The following is a 22405-nucleotide window of genomic DNA, read 5'->3' on the forward strand; positions in this document are numbered from 1 at the left end:
ACACATGAATAATTCATGGTGGCAACCGGCAGGCACGGTGAAAGTGAAAACTGATATGCTCTTAAACTTCACTAGTCATATAGTAGGAAATGGAAATAACCCACAGAAGTAGCATTCTGTGCTGCTAACTATTTCAAGGAATGTTTTATTTTCTTATTTCCTGCACGTTACAGTGTCTCATTATTCAGTATGTAATAGGACAAAAGTGTATGCACGTGTGCGCGTGCGTGTGCATGTGCGCGCGCGCGTGATTGTCCCCTGGTCTGTTTCATTCCTCCACTGAGAAAGCATCAACTATGCATGGCAGGGACTGTGTCAAGGTGGCTGTTAGAGTCCGACCGTTCAACAAGGTCAGTGTGTTATAATTTAACGAATATTAGACCAGCGTTCGGTCTGTACAGAAAGCTAGCTTTTATATTGTCAATAAGTATATCGCTCCATGTTCCATTGTCACATATCTTGGGACACATTGTGTTATACTTCATAGACAACATAGGTTGTGTTTGGTATATAGACAAAATAAGAACTCATCTGATGGTAATTTGGTAGTTTGAACTTTGTTTCAGTTTGAAATGTAAATGTGTTTAATAAAAGTACAGTCACAGGGTTCCCAGGGGTCCTTAAAGTTCATAAAAATCCCCCCAAAAAGAAGTTGTAAACTTATGTTCTTAATTGTCCTTAATTTTCAGGGAAAGCTTCTAAAATCAATAAAAATCCTTAAAAATTAAGATGTGGTGATCATTTCATGTATTTTCATTTTCATTTTCCCTACCCTTCCAATGAATAGTTTTGTCGGAAAATGTTTTTGGTGCCCTTCCCCTCAAACCCCACTGTCAGGCTACATGCCTTCCTGGTTCCTGCTCTACTTTTCCCGCCGTCTCCGATGAGTTCTGATGATGATCACGTGATCACTTCGGGCCAATTTGACATCCAGTATATCAAATAAAGGGTTATCTGATTGCCCCTAAAAATAAAGATGTGCGGTGTCCAGTGAGAATTCTTGGCCTTGTTCATACTTGCCTTTCACTGTCCTCCTGGCCAACAGAGGGAAAGGGATGCAGGCAGCCGCTGCGTCGTTACCATGACAGCGAGTTCCATCAGCATCCAGGACCCACGTGACTCTCAGTGCCGCCGCTCCTTCTGCTTCGACTACGCCTACTGGTCCCACAGTGGCTATGTCGTCCAGGACCGCACTGGCCTCTACCTGCCCGAGGAGGCGGGCGGACGCTATGCAGACCAGGTAAGTAGTATTGAGTACCTGAGAGCTGATGTGGGAAGTATTGGTCAACAGCAAATCTTAATCAGAGATGGATTCACAGGTCCCCGAATGAATTGTTGATGCTGATTAAAAAATAAAAATAACTTTACTTTTTTGTCACATGTAAGGTTTTTGAGAAGTTTTTTTTTCAAGTTTGTCCGATAAAAGCTTACACAATACAGACTTTACCCTGCGCTGTAATTTAGAGCTGTGACCCCCCCACACACACACTCTTTAGTATAGAGCATGAATGAATACTTTTGTCATGTGATTTCCCCTCAGGAATGTGTGTTCCAGGACCTTGGAGAAGGAATACTAGAGAATGCACTCCAGGTATCAAACATCTATTTTCGAATAAAATACATGTGATGTACACACGATACATTGATGTGTGTGTAGGGTTACAACGCCACCCTGCTGGCTTACGGACAGACTGGCTCTGGCAAAAGTTACTCGATGGTGGGTTACAGGCCCAATAAAGGCCTGGTTCCCAAACTGTGTGATCGACTCTTTGAAGCCATTAAAGAAAACCAGGACACGAGACAATGCCAGGTAAATAAATTTACTGCTGTACGTACATATTCATGCATTTGTCTGTATGTGGATGTCTGTTCTAAATGTCTTCATGTTTGATATCGTCACAGGTCTTCTTCAGTATGTTGGAAATATACAATGAGCAGGTAAAATAACCAATGATGTTGCCATGGTAACATGTTTTGTTGTCCTCTTGAAGTAGATGGACTATGATTTGACAGTCAAGGCGAGAATGGCAAAGCAGCATGTGGCTCATTTCCCAAGGTTGTTTTTCAACATTCTGTCCCAAATAACGACACACATTTATTAAAAACTATGTGTTAAAAAATAAAATACATGCCAGAAACTGCCACTGCAGTTGACTTTGAATAATAGAACTCCCAAAATGGCTGAGGTCACATTAGTACTGTCAGAGATGGGCACTTGACCCTATTCCGCATCCTGGGTACCCTTCCGTCTTATCCCTGTCTGTCCTCGTCCTTTAAAACGCTTCTTACGTTATTCTCTTTTTCATGGCAATACCTTTATCTTAGCAAATTACCTCCTTTTTAAAACTTCACACCTTAACAGGTGGTGGATCTGCTGTCCCGTGGTTCTCGTCCTCCTGGGGGGCTCCGGGTTCGAGAGGAGCAGCACAGGGGCTTCTATGTGGAGGGTCTGCGTACAGTCCCTTGTGATAGTGCAGCACAGGTGGCTTAGACACCCTCATTTTTTCTATTGTACTTTGCAAAAAAAAAGAAACAACAACAAAAATATCAAAGGGTAATATTCCAATATGCCGTAGGTGGAGCAGCTGATGGAGCAGGGCACCAGAACCAGAACCACCGCGGCCACGCACATGAACACAAACAGCAGCCGCTCACACATGCTCATTGTGCTACAGCTCAAACAGGTGGCGTCCATTCACAAATTACTGAATGAATTACGAAATACATATTCTTAAGGATTATTCCTCCAAAAATATCATCGGTGTTAGACAGAATCCTTGCATCTCCAAAATCTGTATTTTTCAGGATTTTTTAAAAAGATGTATTTTTGAGTTACTGAACATTGTACTGTCGAAATTCTCAAACTACTGTCAAGAATTTTTCTAAATTCATTATTTGTTTAAAAAAATAATGTACGCAGGTCTAAACCAATTGAACCCAGTGTAACGTGACACAATAATTTTTAAAAAGTAAAAAAAGTTACCGTACATTTGTGATTTTTTTACATACCAGTAGAGGGAGCCCACGTGCCAGTAGAGTTGCAACGTGCGGTTGACCTTGGGAGCTCCTAGAACCTTTTAGCATTTTAAAACAAATCTGAAAAGGTATTCAATTAACTTATGCTTATACACATGACAACAAAGTTATTAAATATTTCTCCTTATGACTGAAAATTAATATTGGCCTCCTAAAATGGTGTGTTACCAACTGTTTTTTGGTGAGTGAAACTCCACTTGTTCATTAAACAAGTTCTTTGTTGCTGATGTGAAGATCTTACCTCAAGAGAGTGTCACCAAACAGTCCAACATTAACCTGGTAGACCTGGCAGGAAGCGAGCGTCAGAGATCGGCGTCGTCCGAGGCCGACCGTCTCAAGGAGGGGATGGCCATCAACCTGAGCCTCACCACTCTGGGCAACGTCATCAGGTAGGCGTGGTCCGCTCATTAGTCATTTTATCCAAATCTCTTTGTTTGATGTACGTTTTCTTGCTTGTAGCGCCCTCGCTGACATGGCTGTGGGGAGGAAGGTGGTGCATGTTCCCTACAGGGATTCAGTTCTCACGAAACTGCTGCAATCTGCTTTGGGAGGAAACAGCCGGACTGTTATGGTGACACTAACGCGCCGTCGCTATGTTCAAAATGAACTCGAGTGGGTACAATATTTGCTCATGATTTAGATTGCAACTCTGAGCCCTGCTGACATCTGCTACGAGGAGTCTCTGTCCACACTTCGCTATGCTGAGAGGTACAATGACAAAAGCTGAAAGAAGCTACTGATTCTATTGGGTGCCTTGCTCGAGGGCACCAAAGCCTTGAAGGCACTGGAAATGGTGCGCTTTTTGCTTTACAGTTTGTCACTGAAAAATTACTTTTTGTTCAACGTGAGAAATTGGTGTCAAAAGTGCTTTTTAGAATTGCACTTAAAAAAAAAAATGCAAAAAAATGCCTTGCTCAACTCATAATTATATATATAAATAACTTGATTTTTGAGTCCGGTAGTACTTTAAATTTTGGAGTAATATGATGCCATAATTAATTTTTTGTATTCAACAATATTTTTCAGGGCAAAGCACATCCAGAACCGCCCCGTAGTGAACGAACGCCCCACCGAGCGTCTGGTCAAAGAACTCAAAGCTGAGAACGCCAGACTGATGCAACGACTCAGTCGGCTGGGCCACGATGGACGCAGCGCCGATGACGAAACCAGTCAGGAAGCCGCCCTGTTGACTTGAACATGAGAGAATTCCATGAATGTTTGATTAGTCATGCATGCGCGTGCTCAGAGGAGATCCGTCAGCTGCTGACACACAATGAGCTCCAGATCAGAACCATTCAGACTTTGTGGGAGCAACATCTGCAGGAGGCGCTTAGGGACTGGGAGCAACAGTATGCCAACATCACACAGGTACATGCTTATATACTGCACGCACACACACACACAGACACACACACACACACACACACACACACACACACACATTAGAAACGGAAAGGAAGTCTCGGCAACGTGTGTGTGTGTGTGTGTGTGTGTGTGTGTGTCAGGAGAGGAGAATGATGCAGATGCATCCTTACATCCTGAACATCAACGAGGACGCTCAGCTCTCTGGTGTGGTTAAGCTGTTCATCCAAGAGGGTCAGTAATGTTTTGCATGTCACTATAAAACGGATGACACTCTGAAGACTTCTTGAAAATCAAATTGTTCATCTTAACATTGCAGTCAAAAGCAATTTTTTACCAATCAAAACCCAAAGAAAGTCATTTCAAAAGTCAAGAAAACTCACTTTAAGAAGAATATACTAAAGTGACCACGTAAAATCACACATATGGACTGAAGACTATATTTGAATATCCATCGATCTCATCCATTTTCTAATCCGCTTTATCATCACAAGGGTCGCGGTGGGTGCTGCAGCCTATCCCAGCTGTCTTTGGGCAGTAAGTGGGGGACACCCTGAACCGGTTGCCAGCCAATCGCAGGGCACACACAGCTCACACTCACATTTAGGGACAAATTAGAGTGTTCAATCAGTGAACCGTGAAACTCTTTCGACCGCTCAATTGACTGAAATGTGGTTGTTTCAGGCGATTGGGAGATTGGCCTCAGTGAAGCCAGTCCCAGATCCATCTCCATCAAGGGTTTAGGGTACGGATGATGCTCGCTCACACTGAGCCGTCTTAAAACACAACAAGGTGTGTACATTGTGTTTTTGCGTGACAGCATCCAGCAGCGCCACCTCATATTGAAGAACAAACAGCGGCGAGTTATGCTCACCCCACTCAAGGGGTCCAAGGTGACCATCAATGGGAGAGCGGTTTCTCAGACAACTGAGCTGCAGCACCTGGTGGGTGTCACCATGTAGGCTACCGACAATTTAGTCTAAGTGATTCTGACATGACATTCTGGTTGGTGTCCATTCAGGACCGACTCATTCTCGGCTCCAACTGCACTTACCTTTATATCGGTTTCCCGTCCGAGAGGGTGGCTAACGACTGGAGTTGCTACGACTATGACTACTTCCTGTCAGAGTTGGCTGCGGCTGAGGGCATCCACTTGGGTGAGCCGGAGCCCTAAAACTCAATGTTGATTATGATTTTTTTTTAGGGGTGGTGGGCAATAAACACTAGACTAAGTCCAATTATGTTATAGGTGAAAGCAGCACAGATTCCTGTCAGACGGATCCGAGTATACTGGCCGTCTTTTATGACTACATCAAATTAATGCCCCTGGTGGCTGAAGCCAACCAGATGAGCCAGGAACTTAATAAGGTAACCTGAGAATGCATCAAAAAGCAGTCCAGGTGCAGATAAAATAAAAATCAATATAGTGCAAGACTCAATTTATTTTAGTTGTCCAATTCAAGTGACTTTCATTTAAAATGTGAAAGAAAATAATTTCAGAAGACAAATTCCTTTCTCCTTTCATGTTATTATTTTTGGGGTGATCGTTCCTTTTGTAATAATCTTGGGAAGGTAAATTTAGGGTTTTAATTAAGTGTGAGCTAATCATTTAAATTATTGAAAGTAAGACTACTAACTGTTTTTCTTCATGTATAAAATAATAATAATACATTTTATTTATAAGCGCCTTTCAAGACACCCAAGGACACTTTACAAAAACACAAAACAATAAACAATAAACGTGATTTCGGAACTTTTCAAATGTTACCTATTTCTGAGTGCTTGATGGTGTCAGCTAAGAGACGGTAAACAATTCTTCAAAGAAGAGGCCATAGCTGCTTGCTTCAAGACATTGATGGCAACTTCCATTTGAAGTTTCCCATCAAAGTAAACATAAAACAAAGAGAATTAAAGGTTGTGTGTTCAACCAAACCATATTACTTTCAGAAAGATGGCTAGCTTAATGCTAATAGAATGCCACTGAGTGGCCAAAGGGTATCCGCAATGATTTTTGCGGTAATTTATAAGGCTCTAAGCCACGGCTATTTGAACATACACATGAAGACAGGCATATTCTTAAATGAATTAATCTATAGTTAAGAAGAAGTTGCACATTTTCTTACTTACAAAGTCAGCATATGTCTGGCCTGCAGGGTGTGGAGTTCAAACTGGAGATTAAGAATCTGGTGCTGTCTGACTCAAAAGGACATGACCTGGAGAAAGAGATCGTATGTAGAGTCACCTCAAAGCACACCCAACAGGTTTTGCAATTTTCTCACATGTAATTTTTACCCAGACATGCGTAAATACAGACACGTCATTTTAAATGATTTTTGGAAAACAAGAATAAACGCAACAACAAGAGCCTAGTTGCCTGGATTCAACTTTTGCGCAGCTGTACAATTAGGCAAATGAAATGCATTTATTATTCTTAGAAGATTTGAAATATGTTTCTTTGATCCTTCAATTGTTAGGTATGGATGTGGTCGAAGGCAAAATTTGTTAACCGCAAATTCCTGATGGAAGAAATCTACCAGCAACATCTGGATGAGATGAAAGGCGAACAAGTAATTTAAATACTTAATAAGATAAGATGAAAAAACATTTTTGGAGCAGGTATGGCTTGAGCCTAATAAAGTACTGTCAGCCAGGAGAGGGTCTTTCCATTGCTGCCCTGCCCAGAGACAAAGACCCTTTTTGGGATCCGGTTGAGCCGCTGCTCCTGGGCACCGCTCACCTTTGGCTGCAATCTTTGGCCTTCCGTATTCCTATGGACGAGCAACTGGAGGTACTACACTCACATACACACAAACACATCAGCGGCTATATGGCTCATCATGGCACTGATGACTCTAATCATAATGTGTATGTGTAAGGTGCTCGGCTCTGAAGGTAGTGAGGAGGCCATTCTGCAAGCAAAGCTGATTCCTTGCACCTCCGATGGATTGTAAACACACACACACTACTGTGGAAACTCCAGATTCGAACACAATCCATTTGTTTAGAGAACACTTACTCACGCATCCCTAATTTTGACATTCTTTGACATCAATTGTAAATGGAAGTTAACAAGCATGTAATAATACAAAACTGGAATGAAATGAAATTACTGTTGGGTGACAGTCAGCTCAACAACTGAGGTACCAACTGCCAATCCCGCAAAACAACTCACCCCATCCAATTGGCCTTTTGCCCTTTTCAGGCCCCTGGGCGAAGACGACATCCTCATCGACCCGTCCGAGCTGCTCGGTCGCCGTCTTGACGTCCAGCTTGTTGTGGAGCAGTGTTTCGGTCTGCGCTGGATAAGAGACGCTCGCAGTCGAGGCGTTCAGATTGGGTCGGCCTCATGGATGTATACATGATCATGTTGTTGACACACATAGATGGAGAGATGATACTGTAGTTGGATGGTAGATTGTCAAAAGGACATAGCCAGCTAGATATTAAGGATTTTTTTTGTGTGCGTGTGTTTACATGTATTAGGTTCAGTCCTTTGGACAGCGTCGGTCGTCTCTACACGCCGGCTGTATGGCACCACATCAACCCCGTGCTGCATCACAAAGTGCACTTTGCCTCTTTTCACGTCTCACAGCAGCTACTCAACCACCTTCAGAGCAGTGCTATGCTTTTGGAGCTTTGGGGGCTTCAAGGTGTGAGCGTGAGGCGGTGGCTGAGTCACTCAGGAAATTAAAAAAAGAAAAAAACGTTATTTAAATACATGATTTGTTTTGGACCCAAAAGCAGATTTTTGGGAGGAAGTTTATAATGGCGAAAAGTTGTGATTCTGACAGAGGGCTGCACTTGCTTGGTATCACCTGCGGAGGGCGCTAGAGTGAGCCCAGAAGGCATTTTCATCATCGATGAGAGTGGCGTGGCTGATAATGTGAGTTTGTTTTTTCATTTGTCTCCCATTAAAAGAGTTGTATTGTACTGTATTGGTTAGTAGAAAGCGTTTTAGGAATTACATGACTGGCATTTTACAGATGACGGGGAATGTGCAGCTGTTTGTGGAGTGCCTTTCGTGCTAGGAATTGGGTGTCCTGTATTTGATGAATTATTACGTTTTCTTGCATCCCAATAACTAACTCAGTTTCCCAACTAAAGGTCAGCCTGTCTTATTAAAGTAAATAAACAAACATCATAGTAAAGTGCAAGTTTGAAGAGTAACGTTAGTCAGATGACTTGTGGGAAAAGTAGCGCGTTAGTTCAACCGAATGAGGACAAACTGCTCCAGAAAATGAATGGATGCCTTGTCTACACGTGTAACACGCAGCCTGCAAATAGCGGAGAGCCGAACAGTGCACGGAGCAGACTTCAGAGGGACCTTGAAGAACAGAAAAGAGTCAACAGCCACCTGGTGAAGGAGAATCAACGTTTAAGAGGACAACTCAACGCGGCCACCAACGGTAACACAATCACAAAAACCTTCATCGGTCTGTCTCCGTAATGTCGCATCTTTCCTGTAGGTGGCGACAGCGGGCGGAGTCACTCGTTTCGGCAGAGTTGCGACGCAGAGTTCGCCCGCTCGCTGAAGCAGTTCTACCATAACATGACGTCAGTCCGGGTTCAGCTGCAGAGTCTGCGCAGACGCAGGCCCAGCGTACGTACGGGCAGCCTTCCGTGCGGTCAGTTAGCGCCGCTGCTTGTTTTCCGCTGTGTGTTTGACAGGAGTCATGTGACCTCCTGGGACTGCATCTCTTCGTGGAAGAGCACAGCGGCCTACTGAAGGACTTCTCGGAGCAGCTTGAACAAAGCGTGTCCACCCTCAAACACGACATCGCCGCCATCGTCCGACGCAAGCGGGAACGATCGGGAACTGGGTCTTGACTCGCGGAAATATCTGTTGAAGCCTTGGTGGGAAATTGTTGATTTTATCTGTGAACCTGCATTGTTGAATTAAGAGTATTCGTATTTGTACTTAAAAAAATCTAACTATATTGAATCAACAACACTGGGGACACATTTTTTGTTGAGTTGGGTCTGTTAGCTCCCCAGTATTTTTATTTTTCCGAACCAATTAGCTAGATTAAATTGTCTCTTGCCTCATTGAAGTCTGCAGAGTCCATTTTTCACACCTCAATAAATGAAAGAGGACACAAATGTCAGTAATTCAAAGTACAAGTGTGAAAGTATTAAAGCCCATAAAAAAGTTTATTAAACAGCATGTAAAAGTAGTTAAAGCAGTTACAAACTGCAAATAAATTAAAACACAAACATAAGTGAGACTTTTCATTTACAATGTCACGGTAAGTTTCTGATCTAGTGTGACATGAACATTTCATGCCACCACATTTGCACACGTCACATCCTTCATTATATCACATCTGGAAAAGGATGTTGCCGCACCTCACAGCCTCAGATAAATGCAATCAATTAGGGCTCAGAGAAGAGAGGGCTTTTTTAGTTGTTGCCTTTTTTAACGCATCTCTTCATGTCAGTTATGTTGTGCTTAGACATCTTATTTCTAAAGATCTGTAAAAACACAGATGCTCCAAAGCGGGAGAGGCAGGAGGCACATTTATTCCTGATGAAGGATAGTTTGAAGTGTGTGTTACGTGAAGGGGAAGAAATGATTTTGATAGGAGCAGAAACGGCTGATTACACAGGCGAGGTAGGTTCCCATGAACAAAGAGTCATATTTACATCATGTGATTACAGAGAGGAGCAAAAGAAACAGACTTGTGCAACTTAAATAATAAAGTGTTGTCGTGAAAGCTGTCAACTTGTTGCACTGTTTGAAGGGGAAAAAAAGTTAAGTATATTAAAAGGTGCATCTCAGTAAATGAGAGTAGCAAAGACACGTTCATATATTTTCCATTGATTGAAACTCAAAAGTGAAATTCAGTTAAACCTAATTTCTTCTTACTAATAATTGTTGGTTTCTTATCAACATTCTTTTCAAATTTCTTTGGATTTTTGTTGGATGTCTTGTTAGAAAAATTGCAAAACGATAACATAGTTGACTGAACAACTGAAATGATGATGATTTTCAGCTAATCAGTATTGACAGAAAAAGATGTGGATTTTAAACTTTTTTTTTCTAAAGCCAAGAATAAAGTTTTTTTTTTAAATATATATTTTGCTGGATTTGAACCACTGCTGACGTCTAGCCATATACAAAGTTCTGAAATTGATATACGCAGATAATTAAGACAAATCCCCCCCCCCCCCACACACACACAAACGCATTGCCAAGGTATCGGATTGGGACTCGGTATTGGCAATGCTCATAATCAAGCTGATGCAAACCCAAAATCAATTTAATGGAAAAAAAAAAAGTCATCGGGACATCCGTAATTTAGATGCACCTGTAACACTTGCAAAGCGGATGCCTCAGTGCAAAAACCAGCCAGCCTGTTCTATACAACTCAACAGTTTAAATCTTCTCTCACAGCCACACGCACGCACAAACAGTTCACAGTATAAAAATAGTTGACATAACGCACAAAAGAGGTCCACATGTTCACATTAGGTCCTTGTACAAATGAAGTTTGCCAATAATAAAGTTCAGTCTGGTATGAGGCTTTCTTATTTTGAATGTAATTAAGAAGAAGTTAGTGGACAACCTATTTAGGATTGTTTACAGCAAGAACGTGTGTGCTTAAAATGAAGTCCAGTCTCAATGTGTAACACGCGTTCAATATGTTCTTCTTCACACTAGTGACACTACCTTTTTAGGCGCTGGTGCCGTCATTGTCGGCGACGCGGCTCTCGCTCGCCGTGGATCCGTGCGTGATGAGAGGTGGCGGGGCCTCGATCACGTCCCTCTGGCTGCCGTGCGTAGACAGCGGGTGGTCGAGGCGCGGCGTGCTGCCGTGGAAACTGCGCTGTTCCACGCCTCTGTAAACGACCGTGTCGCTCCTGATATGACTGCGTGGGGGGACAAGAGAGCGGTGACGATGTCGGCCGCTCCTGACGCGGCGGAGGACATTTTCCCGTGTGCACACCTGTCATCGCGAGCCCGCCGCAGGCTGCCATGGTAGCTGACTTTGCTGTGGACGCTGCTGGGTTTGCTCCTGGCGTAGGCCGGCTGGCTTCCGATGGGCTCATCCAGGTCATCCAGGACAGCCAGGTGAGTGGAGGAGGCGTGAGTGGAAGTACCCTAAAGGAGGACAAAATGTGAAAATACCACCACGATTCAACATATACTTCATCATAACCCACCGGAGGAATGATCGGATACACTTAATGGGGACATATGACCGACAAGTTACTTTCTTTTTTGCTTATCATGTTCTCCTAGATACATTCAGGGTATTGCTTTAGCACAGTGATTCTCCAAGTGTGGTACTTTGGTTCACTCTAGTAGTACGTGATTCATGCGTGAATCATTGCCCATGTACAGTTCCAGTACATAAAACTTTTTTGTACAATTTTCTTCGATTTAGACACCTGTGAAAATATTTTTATGTACTCTTTGTTCTGGATGTTCAATACCACCTCCCCCCGAGAGTATCAAGTACTACTACTACCTACTACCGAACTACTAGAAAAGTACCTCTAGTACTTTTGATATACTGTATAAAATTGCAATTTTACAAAATTGTGAAGAAAGACCTTTTTTATTGATAGACAATTCAACAATTTGCTGCAGTACGTAGGAGTACTTAATGTCAGATTTTTATCCCCCCTTAAGTATCTGAGGTTGGCCACCGCGACTGCGTGATATCTTAAATGAACACTGGCGTTATTTACCTGAGTGGACGTTCCTCTGGACTTCCTGATGATGGGGGTGTTGGGTTCACGCAACAGTGACTGGGCCAAGTCAGGCTGCTCTTGTAGCACCTGACGAGATTCATTCACGCCGCTGCTGCATGGGGACATTTTGAATGGTCGTAATAAGACGGGTTCGATTGTATAACGCTGGCATTCAAAATGGAGGTGCAGGTAGCCACACTTACTCTTTGCGTCTGCGTCCGTGCAGGAAGCTGGCCCACTCAAAGCAGGTCTTCTTGCTCGCCACCCAGAAAGCAGAGGGGATTCCCACCACCAACATCATCAAGTATTTCACCAGGAACAAGGCCATGGACGGTTGACTGGTCTGCTCCACCTGAGGAAAACACACGCACGCACGCACACAGAGTCCAGGTAGACAGTTTAGACAGAAAAAAATTGACATTCCCTGTTGTCCAATTAATTTTTGTGAAGGATAAAGAGCAATGCTTCTTTCACTCTATTTGCAGTTGCAGCGATAAACACCAGAGGGCGGTAGTGTACAACAGTTATGTAGTTTAATTGGTCAACTCATTTGTATTCCTCCAGGATATATATTTGGGTTTTTATGACTTGGGCATTCATGCAAAGGAACTTGTCATCACAAACTTATATGAATTTACTAGTCAAGTTAAAATAAAAACACTTGTAAGCAGTAAGGAAGGCAGAAAGTGAGTGTGCTTTTTATGCTCCGTGACAACATACTGCATTCCTATGCCGTTGGACCAACAAGTCAGTTGACCAAATTTTTCTGACCTTAGTCCAGTCGACGTCGATACACTCAAATAAATCGTTCTCTTTAATATACACTCAAATCAATCTTTCTGTATAACATATCAATGATAAAGTGTATATCTTACTCTGATATTTTTACCATGTTCTAGCCTTTAGAAATGAGTACTGTATTTTGTGACATGGATGCAACACACCACGCAGCCTTGTTGAGTCCAGCACATTTAGAACTATTTACATATACTTTCCCCATTTAAATTAAAAAAATATATATATACCGGTACATATACATACATTCATTCATTCATTCATTCATCTTCCGGACCGCTTGATCCTCACTAGGGTCGCGGGGGGTGCTGGAGCCTATCCCAGCTGTCTTCGGGCAGTAGGCGGGGGACACCCAGAATTGGTTGCCAGCCAATCACAGGGCACACACAGACAACCATCCACGCTCACACTCACACCTAGGGACAATTTAGAGTGTTTAAAACCCAGTAATAGTTTTAAAAAATGCTCTGAGGACACAAATGAGCTTTTCACACATCAAGCTCTTTGGCACAGAAATGGTCGTTAAACCTGCATGCCATCTGAATAACCCATATTAAATATTTTATCATTCAATTTCCACGCATGGTCTTTGGCAAACATTTTCCTTTTATATGATGTGTTAAAACAGGAAAGAGAATTGATTTTTGTTAATCATTGCCATTCGAAAAGAAGGGAACCGAACGAAACAATCCCAAACCAAACAAACCAAACACAGGCACTTATTGACAACACCTTATGAGATGAATATCCAGTGACAGAAAGCATCTTTGAGATTCCAGCACTACAACGTGATGTAAGCGGAAGGGGGGTTGAGGGGTCGGGCGCAGACGCAAACATTGGCGTAACATAAGCACTCGCAGCTGCCTCAACAGTTTTCCAATTACCGTGTCTGCCACCAAGTGGCTGACGCATCACTTTGCTGTCTTCATGAAAATGATTAGCGGCTTAGTGAAGCTCATATCTGGTAACTAGTGGGCGGAAATGAGAAAAAAAAAAAGTTTGGCGGGGATGCTCTAAGTCTGCACCGTGCACATTGATTTAGTTTTGAAAAGGTAGCGAGTCAAAAAACACCACTCTTCATAACAACACAAAGACCTTTTAGAGTTGGGGAAGCAGAGCATGACTGAGCAAGCCCAGAGCAAAGACGGCGACTGTTTGAGTGGGAGTAGGGGAGGAGGACGATGATGAGGAGGAGGAGGAGGAAGAAGAAGCACAAGTGTGAGAACCAGAGGACACGCTGAAAGACAAGATTCAAAGAAAACAAGACAGACACTGGTGCAGTTGTCGACTTTGGTCTGGAGCGCGTTAGCTGGAGTAATGATGCGTACTGTCCACTCCTCAAGTACCTGCTCATATAGCAGAACGCGCGCACATACCCACCCACACACACACACACACACACACACACACACACACACATAAATGCGCACTCACTTTGTATGGGCAAGGGATGTGATAGCGGCGGCAGTTTTCTTCCATCCAGGTGGTCTCCCACACGCTGCGGTAGGTGTGCTCGTACACGTAGCAACCGATCACGGTCAGCAAAGGCACGAGATAGAGCACGGAGAAAACCCCCATTCGGATCATGAACTTGACAAGTTTGGTCTGGTTCTCTTTCTCCAGGGGGATCTCCATGCGCACGCGGTTCAGAGCCACGATGCCCACTAAGAGAAGAGAAACGCCTACCTGGAAAGGGAAACGGCGCGAAGCCAGAGAGATAAATGACAACCTGCGACGCGCGAGCAGTCGACAAAATAAACGGAAGCGACGGGGCAAAAGTCAAGCAGACGTCTCTCCATTTGCCGTGTTATCATATTGTTGCTTCAGCAACAGTCCTCACTCTTATCATTTCATCCACTTGCCCACTAATCTCCTTTCCATCACACTCGCTCGCTCGTTCATCCTCCCACACATTCATTCATCTCCCGAGATGACTCACCGCCACGTTGAGGCAGAGCGGTGCCAGAACAAACCAACGCAGGGCGTCTATGTCATAGAGCCCAATGAAACACACTCCGCTGATGCCATCGCCTTCGATTTTGTTCAGGGCCAAAAGGGCGACGGTGAGGGCCCCAGGAAGCCCCCAGGCCAAGGTGTGGAAGAGGAGGGCTTTCTTTTCGATGGCTTCACTGCCCCATTTAGGCACGGCTGCCAGGAACCACGTGATTGTTAGGATGACCCACCACATGCTGCCAGCCATGGTGAAGAAGTAGAGGATCATGAAAAACAAGGTGCACGCCTGCAACATGAGCGAAAAAAAAAAACAAAAACAACAACATATTGATCAATCAATCAATCAATCGGACCTGAAGTAGTCCAAACATCTTTGATGCAAAGTATGAGTCGACCGTGGAACTGGTTTAAAAAAAAAAAAAAAAAAAAAAAAGCTCAGCAGAAACGGAACAATGCGATTCCCAATGAATGCTGTTGGAAGTCATCATTTGAAAATGTATTTGGAGTGAATGAGTTTTAATGAGTATGGGTCTCTGCATATTTACTCAAACGCTTAAGATGGCAGCCCCACACTAGTCTTACCGTTTATTTTCTATTGTGCATTTTTAAGATAAGAAAACCTTTATTTGTCTCACAATGGAGACATTCACCATTTTGGAACGGAAATTAGACTTAAAAAAAAAATTACAGCTAAGTCATTGTGCGGTAAAAAATATACTGAACAGATTAATTTCTTCCATCACCACTGGCAGAATAAAAACTTGATTAAGTTTGCCCGGAAACCACTCTGTATGGCAATATAAGCTCCAGGTACTGCTCTGTGAAAATTGTGTTCACCTTATTGTGTGAGCCCTGCGTTATAGTTGAGGTTTTAAATGGCACGCGGTTGACTGTGTTGCACGCTACAGTGTCTTCCAACAAGAAGCCCAGGAAGAACACCAGCGACACCATGACATAACACACAGCATAGAAGATGATGGGTCGCTCCGGGTATCGGAACCTATTGAGGAAAAGAACAGTTGATGAGAGATGTCACATTAAGAGGAACGTACCAGAGCCAAAGTAGTCTTACCCACCTGGTGACGTCAATGAGGAAGGTAAGGAAGGTAAACAACGTTGCGGACAGACACACAATGGAGGTGACCCCGATGAAGTATCGCGTGACGGTCACTTCCTGTTTGCTGAAGTACATGGAAGGACAGGGAGCGGAGCAGTCTTTACTGCCCATAAATGAGTAACCCAGCTCTGCTTCTATTTTCAGCTCCCTGGGACACCAGAAGCCGTAGTCTCTCTGGACGGTCAGGGATGATCGGTCGGTGGGCTCGGAGCCTTTCCACAGGTCCTCTTGGCGAGGGTACGGCTCGTCGCAGTCTGGAAACCTGCAGGCGGGCAGAGCCACGATTGTTGACGTTGCTTTTATGATGACTTTGTAAACGTTATTTGTTGTCCTAATAACCTGCTGCACTCCATGCCATCTGGCCAGGTGAGTCCAAATATTTCCATCAGTCTGTGACAGTCTTCCTTGGCCCGCTGGCAGAGGGCGCGGCACGGCAGGGACACCTGTCCGTACACGACGCAGACCGGGGCGTAGAGGGCACACAGGAACATCCTCAGGTCAGGGCTGCACACCAGGTTTACGACGGGATGGAAGGGCTGGGATGCACACAGACAGAGCGACAGTTTAGAGCTGACATTTGCACCTGTCTGTCTGACGACATGCATCAGAGTAAGTTCGGGTGAAATAGTGTGATGCCACGACTGAATCGTTGACGATATCCGCTTGACAAGCTGAAATGTCGCCTACAGGTATGGAGAGTGGAGCGCGCATCATAAACCACGCACGAGTACTTTAGCATGTTCTCTGCAAACTAAATGGAAAAAAAAGACAGGGCTGAAACGTAACACGTCTCAGTTTAAGGACATTGGGAAGCTCATGAAAAATGTAGAGCCACACTCTTATTAGAAAACATCTTTTTCACGAAGCAAAGGCAGACTTTTGGGGGAGGTTAGCAAGTAGAGGTGTGTTGGACAAAAATAGCAGCCAACCACAGATGACATTCCATCAATTCGCGTGCGACTGATGTGGATTTTTCAAGGATGATGCAGCGGAATCAAATTCTGAAAATAAATAAATACATTCCGATTATTAAAAAAAAATGGCTCCATTAATGCTTACAAAGATATGAATCGCAGGCAGAACATTTGACTGTTTTGCAATAATACTTACCTCAGCAGAGAGCTGAATGTTCATGTATGACAGTGATTACACAGCATGTGCACTTGTCCTGCATTTGAGTCTTGCTTTGTCGCTTTTTTTCTTTCCCGCATCGTCAACCACATGTGCCAAATAAACTTTGTATATGTGAGGATAATTTTTTAAAATCCCAAATATGCAAATACAACTCACGTTCATCGACGCTGCACACATTTGCAATGCGCTGAGAGCATGATGGCCACGCGGAATTGCTCATGCGCGCAGTACAGAGGGACCGTAGCACAAATACCAGGGCTATTGTTACGGCTCTGATGAGGCAATTTGGCAGATCTCTTTGTGAGAGGCTCAAGAATAGATTCTTGCTGATGAATTTCAGTGTACTGTTGATTTGGCAATCACATATTAATATTAAACATCTTCCTTTAACACACAAAAGAGAAAGAGAGTAAAAATATGTCATATGTGGGCAGATGTAAAATGGAGGATGCAATGAATGGAAACCTGTTACATAAAGTCCACCTTTGGTGATGTTTAATTTGGTTTTGGGCGTACAACAGTCACGAAACATTCAAACAAAACATATTGCTTGCCCGGATGCAACACTGCTCTGCTTGCATGCGTGTGTGCACTATATTTAATAAAAAACAGTGCACATTCATTGACTGACAACAAAAGCAAATGCACACGCTTCGAGTGTACATGTGCGCTCGTGCAAAGAACCATTCATCTGTGATGGTGTACGTCTTTTGTGCGTGTTTGATTGTGCACTCGGGCTTTGTGTGTATGTTTTGATCGTTCTCAATTGCCGTGTTCCACATCTCCACATGCTCCACCAGCAAATGGGTGCGGCGGTGCGTGATCGGCCTGACATAGTTTTGGACTCATGCACACAACTCCATGTGGGCATGACTGCTTTCATCTTCATTCAATAATTCACACATTTTGCAATCCTTGAGAAGGTCCACTCATAGTTATTGCAATATACAGAATCATTATGGGGAGACTAGGTGTGAGAGCAACCACAAAGTTGAAGACGTTGCATACCGACTGTTGAGGACATTTTGGATACAGATCAGTCAATGCTTGAGTGCAACCTTAGCCTGAACCCCCAATAAGCAAGTTACGATAAATTCTGAATGATGCAAACCTATTTTTCTTTTTTTCCCCCCGTATACTGTACAGACTTTGCTTCATGCGCGTTTTTTTTTTTGTGTGCAAAATTGGCCAATAAATGTAATTCTGGTTCTGAAGACTGAATCTCTAAAAGATTTCAATGCAAGCCGACGGAGCAGAGATGTATGGCTCGTATTTTGCACAAGGGAGTGAGTTCAAGTATTGAGAATAATTAACTGCTTAATTCATGATCAGTACTACTTTCAACTTTAGCAACTAAATTCATCTTCGTGCTGCTTGAGCAAAAAAAAAAAAAAAACACTCACTACGTATACCAATGGTTTTCTCAGCATCTGATGCAAACTATTTTCACTGAGATGTGTCTTTCCGTCTCTTACGTGCACGCCTCTGTGGTGCCTCAGGCGACACTTTACGTTGAGTACATCAGTGTGTCTCACCGCCTTTAGTCGGACTAACTCAAGCGGTGAAAATTTGTGTGTCCTCATTCTTCAAATTTCTCACAAAACACAAATGTTTGTCTCATTGCTCTTGCGACAGAATTTCAGTCTGTCCGATTAGACTCGCCTCCAAGTGCGCAAGCCTTTGCGTGCAATACAGAGGTCAACGCGCGATGCATACAATGGGGATCAATTATCGAAGGTCGCAGTGCTGTGGGGTCTGCTCGACTCAAAAGAATCATCAGACATTCTGATGTAATCTGCTACTGGCAGAAACCAGAAAGTGAAATGCATAAATCCCTTAAACGTAGCCTGAGGGAGAGGAAATACCCAGCGAGTGATGAAAAGATGAGGAAGGGGATAGCGAGACAAGGATCACATAAATCTATCGCAGCATCCTCCTTTGATCAAGGCTTCTAACCTGCGTAGCTCTCTTTTTGACCTCCTGCCTCAATGTGCAATAACATGACTGAGATTAAGCTGCAACTCAAACGGGCAGACCTCCATTTCATCTCCACCTCCACTAAACATCAATATTTTGGATCAATTTCGTTTTCCCAGACTAGAGCTAAAGAATAAGGTGAAAGTTGACCACATTTGCATATTTATACAGTTTTACTGGAGAATGAGCACAAGTATCTTACCCGTTAGTCACTACTCTCTTAAAGGTATAGTATCCATAAAACAATGAGCTAAATGCCACTTTCTAATTATGTGCCCTTATCATGGCACGGTATGAAGGTGAACCGTAGACACAACCAATCAACAAAATTAAAGTAATAGAAATAAAGCGGTTATCTTATGTGGGTTGTGTTTGCGCATGTGTGTGTGTAAGCTCAGTATGCGAGTGGGTGAGGGGCAAGTGTGAGCGTTTAGAATGAGAAGCAGGTTGGGTTTTTTTTTGACAAAGAGCAAAATGAGAAAAAAGCCCCTGACCGGTTCAACCGCTGTTCAATGGAAGGATTAAGTTTCTTTTTCTTTACTCCTGTTCTCCACAATATTCACAGGGGGCACCCCCAGAGGTAAAATAAATAAATAAAACCTACCGGTAAATAAAAATGACAAGAAAGAAAGCCAGAGAATGACATGGGTGCATGATTAAAAGTCGAATAGCAAATTCCAAGGGCGAGATCGTTGCCAGTTAAGTGAGTGGATGCCTAATGAAAAGAAAAAAAAAACAGCTATTTGCCAGTAACACAAACACTACTTAACCCACTCAAACTAATGTTTTTAATAACATGTAGTAACATGTAACAACTCAAACATGTTAGACTAAAAAAAAAAAAAACAAAGAAAGAAAATGAACGTGGTACACAGTTTAGTATAAACAGAACTAAATTCCACAGATTAAAGTGTCGTTTTTCTGATATACTTTCTCTCTCATCAATATCGAAAAGCACCTTCGACTAACACCGACCCCCTGTTGGTGGAGAGATGAGCAATGTGTTATCAACCAAAAACAAGAGAACTTATGAATCGTTTCACATGATGCGCTTGAACAGTTTGTTCCACCCGAGGGGATCGCCATGAGGAAGTGCGTGATGGGCGATTGTAGCCGTACTTGAAAATTCAGTCTGTCAGTGCAGTGCAAACGCATACGCACTTGCGGGCAAGTAAGGAGGGAAAAGAAAAAGGCGGAAGGAGGGACGAGGGAGAGGGACGGAGTAGCAAACCAGGAGAAAAAAACGAAGTGGGATGGTGAAGAAAAGTGGCGGTTTCCTAGATTAAGGAGTCAAAAAGACGTTGTTCAGAGTGTGAGAATGACCCACACAAACACTTCTTGAAACTTGTCAGCAGCTTTGTTGCGTGCTGTAGTCCAATCAAGAAGACAGACGATTGGTTTGAAGCCCTCAAAAAAACAAAAACTGATCAGCGTGTTCCTTCAAGTGTCAATATGATCATTTTATCTGCTCGCAAGAAGCTTTGGTTTTTAAGTGTTTACGTTGTACATTTGGTCATGTTAACGGCCATTAAACCATTTGAATGTTGGTCTATGACCTGATTTTTAATTTTCTTCATTTTAAGAGTTGAACACGATCCATACCAAGAGGCTTCCAGCGGCTTTCATCTTAAAAGCAACCGCATTAACAGACATTAAAACTCAACTGAAAATGTTCTTACTTAGTCCACCCAGTGCCGATCGCAAAACAAATCGAAACTTTAATCCCTTAAACCCACAAATTCAAATGACTAAATGCAAAGTATTTGTCTTCAACACGACATTTAGGAGGAAAATGTGAGCGTTTGCTGCTAAAGCTCAGTAGAGACCATCTGGACATCAACCTCAGCCCCCCCCCCCCCCCTTTTAAAAGTCAGGGACTCCCACTGCGAGTAGGGCAAAGAATCTCTAAGAGAAGGCCCTGCGCTCCAAATTCTGTTAGAACACGCCTCAATTCTCCATGGCGCTTTTCAGCACCTCGGTACACCGTTTGGCAAGCATTAAACATATTCCGGTTCACCTCACCTCCACCCAGCATTCAAGATATTTTGCCTCCCATCCTCACCCGACAATTTTGGACATCCTCCATGAATGAAGCAGTGAGTACGCAAGACAAAATGATGATTTAGCCCAAAATTCTTCCATTTGACGTGTGCAGACTCTCTGTTCTCGCACCCACTGCAATATTTCCAATTTGTTGGCTTGCTCACGTGGTGAACGTGAGGAAGGAATAACCTCAAAAGATACTCCGAGTCGTTGCTGGCCTGCCTCCTCTTCTCTCAAAGAGTGACCAAAGACAGACGCTGTCTGAGAACAGACAAACTGAGGCCACAGTGATGCTCTCTGCACTAATCACTGAAAAGGCAGCGAGGAAAGAAGCAAGCTCCTCTCACACTCTCTGCTTTTCAGTCATTTGTTCCCTTATCCATGTCCATCCAGCCTTCAGTAAGGAGGACCGGACAAAGCCAATAATGGCATTCCCGCTCACGTTCATTTCCCCTCCTCCTCCTCTGGTCTCATCTTTTTCCTCCTTTATTCATTTCGTCTTTTGCTTTCCTCCCATTTACCCCTGCAATTATACTGAAAATGCACTCGGCCACCTCCTTCAAATCTTCTCTTTTTTTAGCCCACGGACATCAGCATTCATTAACAACTTTGGCTCTCTTTGTTTGATGGATTTGGAATGACTAATGTCAACATATTGGGGGAGGGGGGAGGAGACGGGCGGACGACTAATGTTCAATAATTATGTTTGATGGCAAATGTCTCTTTGCAGCGCAAACTGCAGTGCACCACCGTGAGTTTTAAATCATTGAACCAAAAACATATATGGACTTCGTATTGAACTTTAAGTAAATGTAAATTTCAAATTTTAAACCTCACCAATCACCTCAACTGAAATACTTGAAATTGTGAATCTAGTTGGACTATATTCCTGTCTTTCATTGCAGCATGCACTCATTATCCCTCTCCCTCCCCTCCCCTCGGTGCATGTTCGCCTTCTTCCATTCCTGCCCTTCCTTGCCTGCCTATTTAACTGCCATGGCAACAGGTGATGTGGCGGCTCCAGCAGGCCCTCGTCTCTTGGAGGATAACTGGGTAAAAGGACGAGCCTGTGCGCACAATGCAGCAGGTCTCCCGTAAACGGCTGAGAGCATCCAAGAGTATATAGCGCAAATTGGGGTGCAATGAGATTGGAAGAGAATCAGAGAAGCCTCAGAGGGAGGGGTCAGTTGAAATGATAGCATTGTGGAGCAGTGACGCTGAAAATGGAGAGGAATCTGACAGCACCCACGCACACCCCATCGCAATGCAAGCTGCCTTCGCGATCCCATC

The 22405-nt window shown here is 43.4% G+C and overlaps 2 protein-coding genes and 1 long non-coding RNA gene across 4 annotated transcripts in view; 1 reads left to right on the forward strand and 2 right to left on the reverse strand.

Annotated features, from left to right (window-relative positions):
• On the forward strand, nucleotides 1–9958 carry kif28 (kinesin family member 28). Its single transcript, XM_052062600.1, has 27 exons — nucleotides 1–350; nucleotides 1046–1240; nucleotides 1541–1591; nucleotides 1658–1810; nucleotides 1903–1938; nucleotides 2363–2482; nucleotides 2577–2684; nucleotides 3271–3425; nucleotides 3496–3607; nucleotides 3677–3744; nucleotides 4063–4205; nucleotides 4283–4404; nucleotides 4542–4632; nucleotides 5083–5143; nucleotides 5219–5342; nucleotides 5420–5555; nucleotides 5648–5766; nucleotides 6552–6659; nucleotides 6873–6965; nucleotides 7046–7186; nucleotides 7275–7345; nucleotides 7601–7735; nucleotides 7882–8048; nucleotides 8190–8281; nucleotides 8672–8804; nucleotides 8865–8998; nucleotides 9067–9958. The coding sequence occupies exons 1-27, from the start codon at nucleotides 297–299 to the stop codon at nucleotides 9223–9225; spliced, it is 3081 nt and encodes a 1026-aa protein (XP_051918560.1). The 5' UTR covers nucleotides 1–296; the 3' UTR covers nucleotides 9226–9958.
• Nucleotides 1807–3412, reverse strand: LOC127599001 (uncharacterized). The gene is made up of 2 exons (XR_007961990.1): nucleotides 3278–3412; nucleotides 1807–2514 (listed from the first exon to the last, which is right to left on the reverse strand). It is a non-coding gene; the product is annotated as an uncharacterized LOC127599001 (long non-coding RNA).
• The window catches only part of LOC127599000 (frizzled-3-like), a 22979-nt gene continuing 10379 nt past the window's right edge, over nucleotides 9806–22405 (reverse strand). Inside the window, exons 1-10 of one of the 2 annotated variants that reach the window (XM_052062602.1) lie at nucleotides 21135–21700; nucleotides 16301–16497; nucleotides 15921–16223; nucleotides 15682–15844; nucleotides 14831–15130; nucleotides 14326–14577; nucleotides 12300–12448; nucleotides 12094–12208; nucleotides 11346–11500; nucleotides 9806–11268 (exon numbers count right to left, since the gene is read on the reverse strand). In XM_052062602.1, the coding sequence (XP_051918562.1) occupies nucleotides 11073–11268; nucleotides 11346–11500; nucleotides 12094–12208; nucleotides 12300–12448; nucleotides 14326–14577; nucleotides 14831–15130; nucleotides 15682–15844; nucleotides 15921–16223; nucleotides 16301–16497; nucleotides 21135–21158 (1854 nt within the window). In that variant the 5' untranslated portion in view covers nucleotides 21159–21700 and the 3' untranslated portion in view covers nucleotides 9806–11072. Of the gene's footprint in view, nucleotides 11269–11345; nucleotides 11501–12093; nucleotides 12209–12299; nucleotides 12449–14325; nucleotides 14578–14830; nucleotides 15131–15681; nucleotides 15845–15920; nucleotides 16224–16300; nucleotides 16498–21134; nucleotides 21701–22405 lie in introns of those variants that run through there. The other variant, XM_052062601.1, reaches the window with a different exon arrangement.

Source organism: Hippocampus zosterae, chromosome 4 (genome assembly GCF_025434085.1).
Source record: "Hippocampus zosterae strain Florida chromosome 4, ASM2543408v3, whole genome shotgun sequence".
NCBI classification, from domain to species: Eukaryota; Metazoa; Chordata; class Actinopteri; order Syngnathiformes; family Syngnathidae; genus Hippocampus; species Hippocampus zosterae.

Bases quoted from the DNA above. Each gene is read 5' to 3' on its own strand.
- kif28 (XM_052062600.1), top strand. From the start codon at position 297: ATGCATGGCAGGGACTGTGTCAAGGTGGCTGTTAGAGTCCGACCGTTC. The intron at 1,811-1,902 runs GTAAATAAATTT...ATATCGTCACAG, and splicing joins AGGACACGAGACAATGCCAG to GTCTTCTTCAGTATGTTGGA. The intron at 5,343-5,419 runs GTGGGTGTCACC...GTGTCCATTCAG, and splicing joins CAACTGAGCTGCAGCACCTG to GACCGACTCATTCTCGGCTC.